Source organism: Nanorana parkeri, unplaced genomic scaffold (genome assembly GCF_000935625.1).
Source record: "Nanorana parkeri isolate BGI_ZX_2015 unplaced genomic scaffold, ASM93562v1 scaffold3245, whole genome shotgun sequence".
NCBI lineage: Eukaryota > Metazoa > Chordata > Amphibia > Anura > Dicroglossidae > Nanorana > Nanorana parkeri.
The window spans coordinates 7,624-8,950 of NW_017309513.1; the positions used below are offsets into that span (position 1 = coordinate 7,624).

The 1,327-nt window shown below is 61.8% G+C and overlaps 1 protein-coding gene across 1 annotated transcript in view; it reads left to right on the forward strand.

Annotated features, from left to right (window-relative positions):
- LOC108802952 overlaps positions 1 to 1,327 on the forward strand; it is a 5,841-nt gene that overhangs the window by 4,196 nt on the left and 318 nt on the right. The window contains exons 3-4 of the mRNA XM_018574796.1: positions 365 to 436; positions 598 to 1,303. Coding sequence (XP_018430298.1) covers positions 365 to 436; positions 598 to 1,303 — 778 coding nt within the window. The remainder of the gene's footprint in view (positions 1 to 364; positions 437 to 597; positions 1,304 to 1,327) is intronic.

A 1,327-nucleotide genomic window follows, 5' to 3' on the forward strand; every position in this document is an offset into this window, starting at 1 on the left:
AAGTCCCACCTCAACAATGTGGCATACCTTCAGGGTGAAGAAGATGGATCCTCATTGGTAGGGATCTGTTTTTAGCATTTATGGGCCCTTTCCTAGACCAGTAGGGGGCCCCTGTGTGGTTCTGGATCCTGCGGGTTCCTGGTGTGAGTTCTGTGCCCTCTAACCACCCTCATTTATACCCACTGGGTCATGTGACATCTTGTAGGCGGGGCCTCGGGCTCCCCGTATAAGGCGGTGATCTGTCCCTGTGGGGGGAGGAGCTCTTGCTGTGCCCGAGCCCCTCCTGGTGCATTGTGGGAGAATTGTGTGCTGATGTCATAGAAAGTCGTTTCCTGTCCCTGACCCTTCTCTTCTCTGTCCCCAGGCGTCCCCCGACAGTCCATCTTCTTCAACTGCAGAGGCTCCCCGGGCGCCCCCATGCCTGAACTGGGCACAGGTAGGTACAGAAAGGGGGTGGGGTGTTTAAGTGGGAGGGGCAGTGGGGGAATATGGGTGTGGTGTTAAAAATAGTGGGTGGGGGCGTTTTTTAAAGTTGGGGTTATGTGCTGTCAGCGGAGTTCCCTCATAATAACTTTATTCGTTCTCTGCCCCCCCCAGCGAGCCCCCGACCAGAGCTTTCCCTGATGTCATCGTTGGTCAGCACCTCCCCCGCGCAGCTGTCCTTTGTGCTGTCAGAAGACGGAGACAACGAAGAGCAAGACATGGACGTCACCCCGGCGGGGACACCAGGACTCGGAGCGTCGGTTGGCCCGGTGGTCACCCCTGCGGTCACAATCAAACCTTTCACGGAGTTGGGGACCCTGGTGACCACGCCGAACATCCTGCCGGCCCAGCAGACCCTCGTGGCCGTCGCGCCGCAGATCCTCACTGTGAAGCAGGAAGTGTTAACGCAGCCCGCCCGCTGCGAGTCCCAGAGCTCCATAGTCTCCTCCCCCGAGGGATCCGTCTCCAACGTGACCGCCCCCGCGCAATGGAACGGGGACAGCGCGGCGGCCGCCGGCGGCGACACCGAAATGCAGAAGCTGAAAGTAGAAGACGACGACGCCGACAGCCAGGGCGCCGGGAGGAACTCTCCCCTGCCGGAGAGCCAGGACGAGTGGGAGGGGCAATCGGCGTCCCCGCCCCCCAGTGACAACGCGGCGGAGGACTCCATGCCTTCCACCTCCTCCCAGGACGGAGACCCGCCCTCCGGCCCCGACCTCCCCGCCAACGCGGACTTCTCCTGCGAGGCCGGCGCCGGCAAAGACGAGGTGAAGGCCAAGATGCAGCGGCTGTTGGAGCTGGAGGAGCGCTGGGACCGCATGTACGACCAGGAGCTGGGCATCTG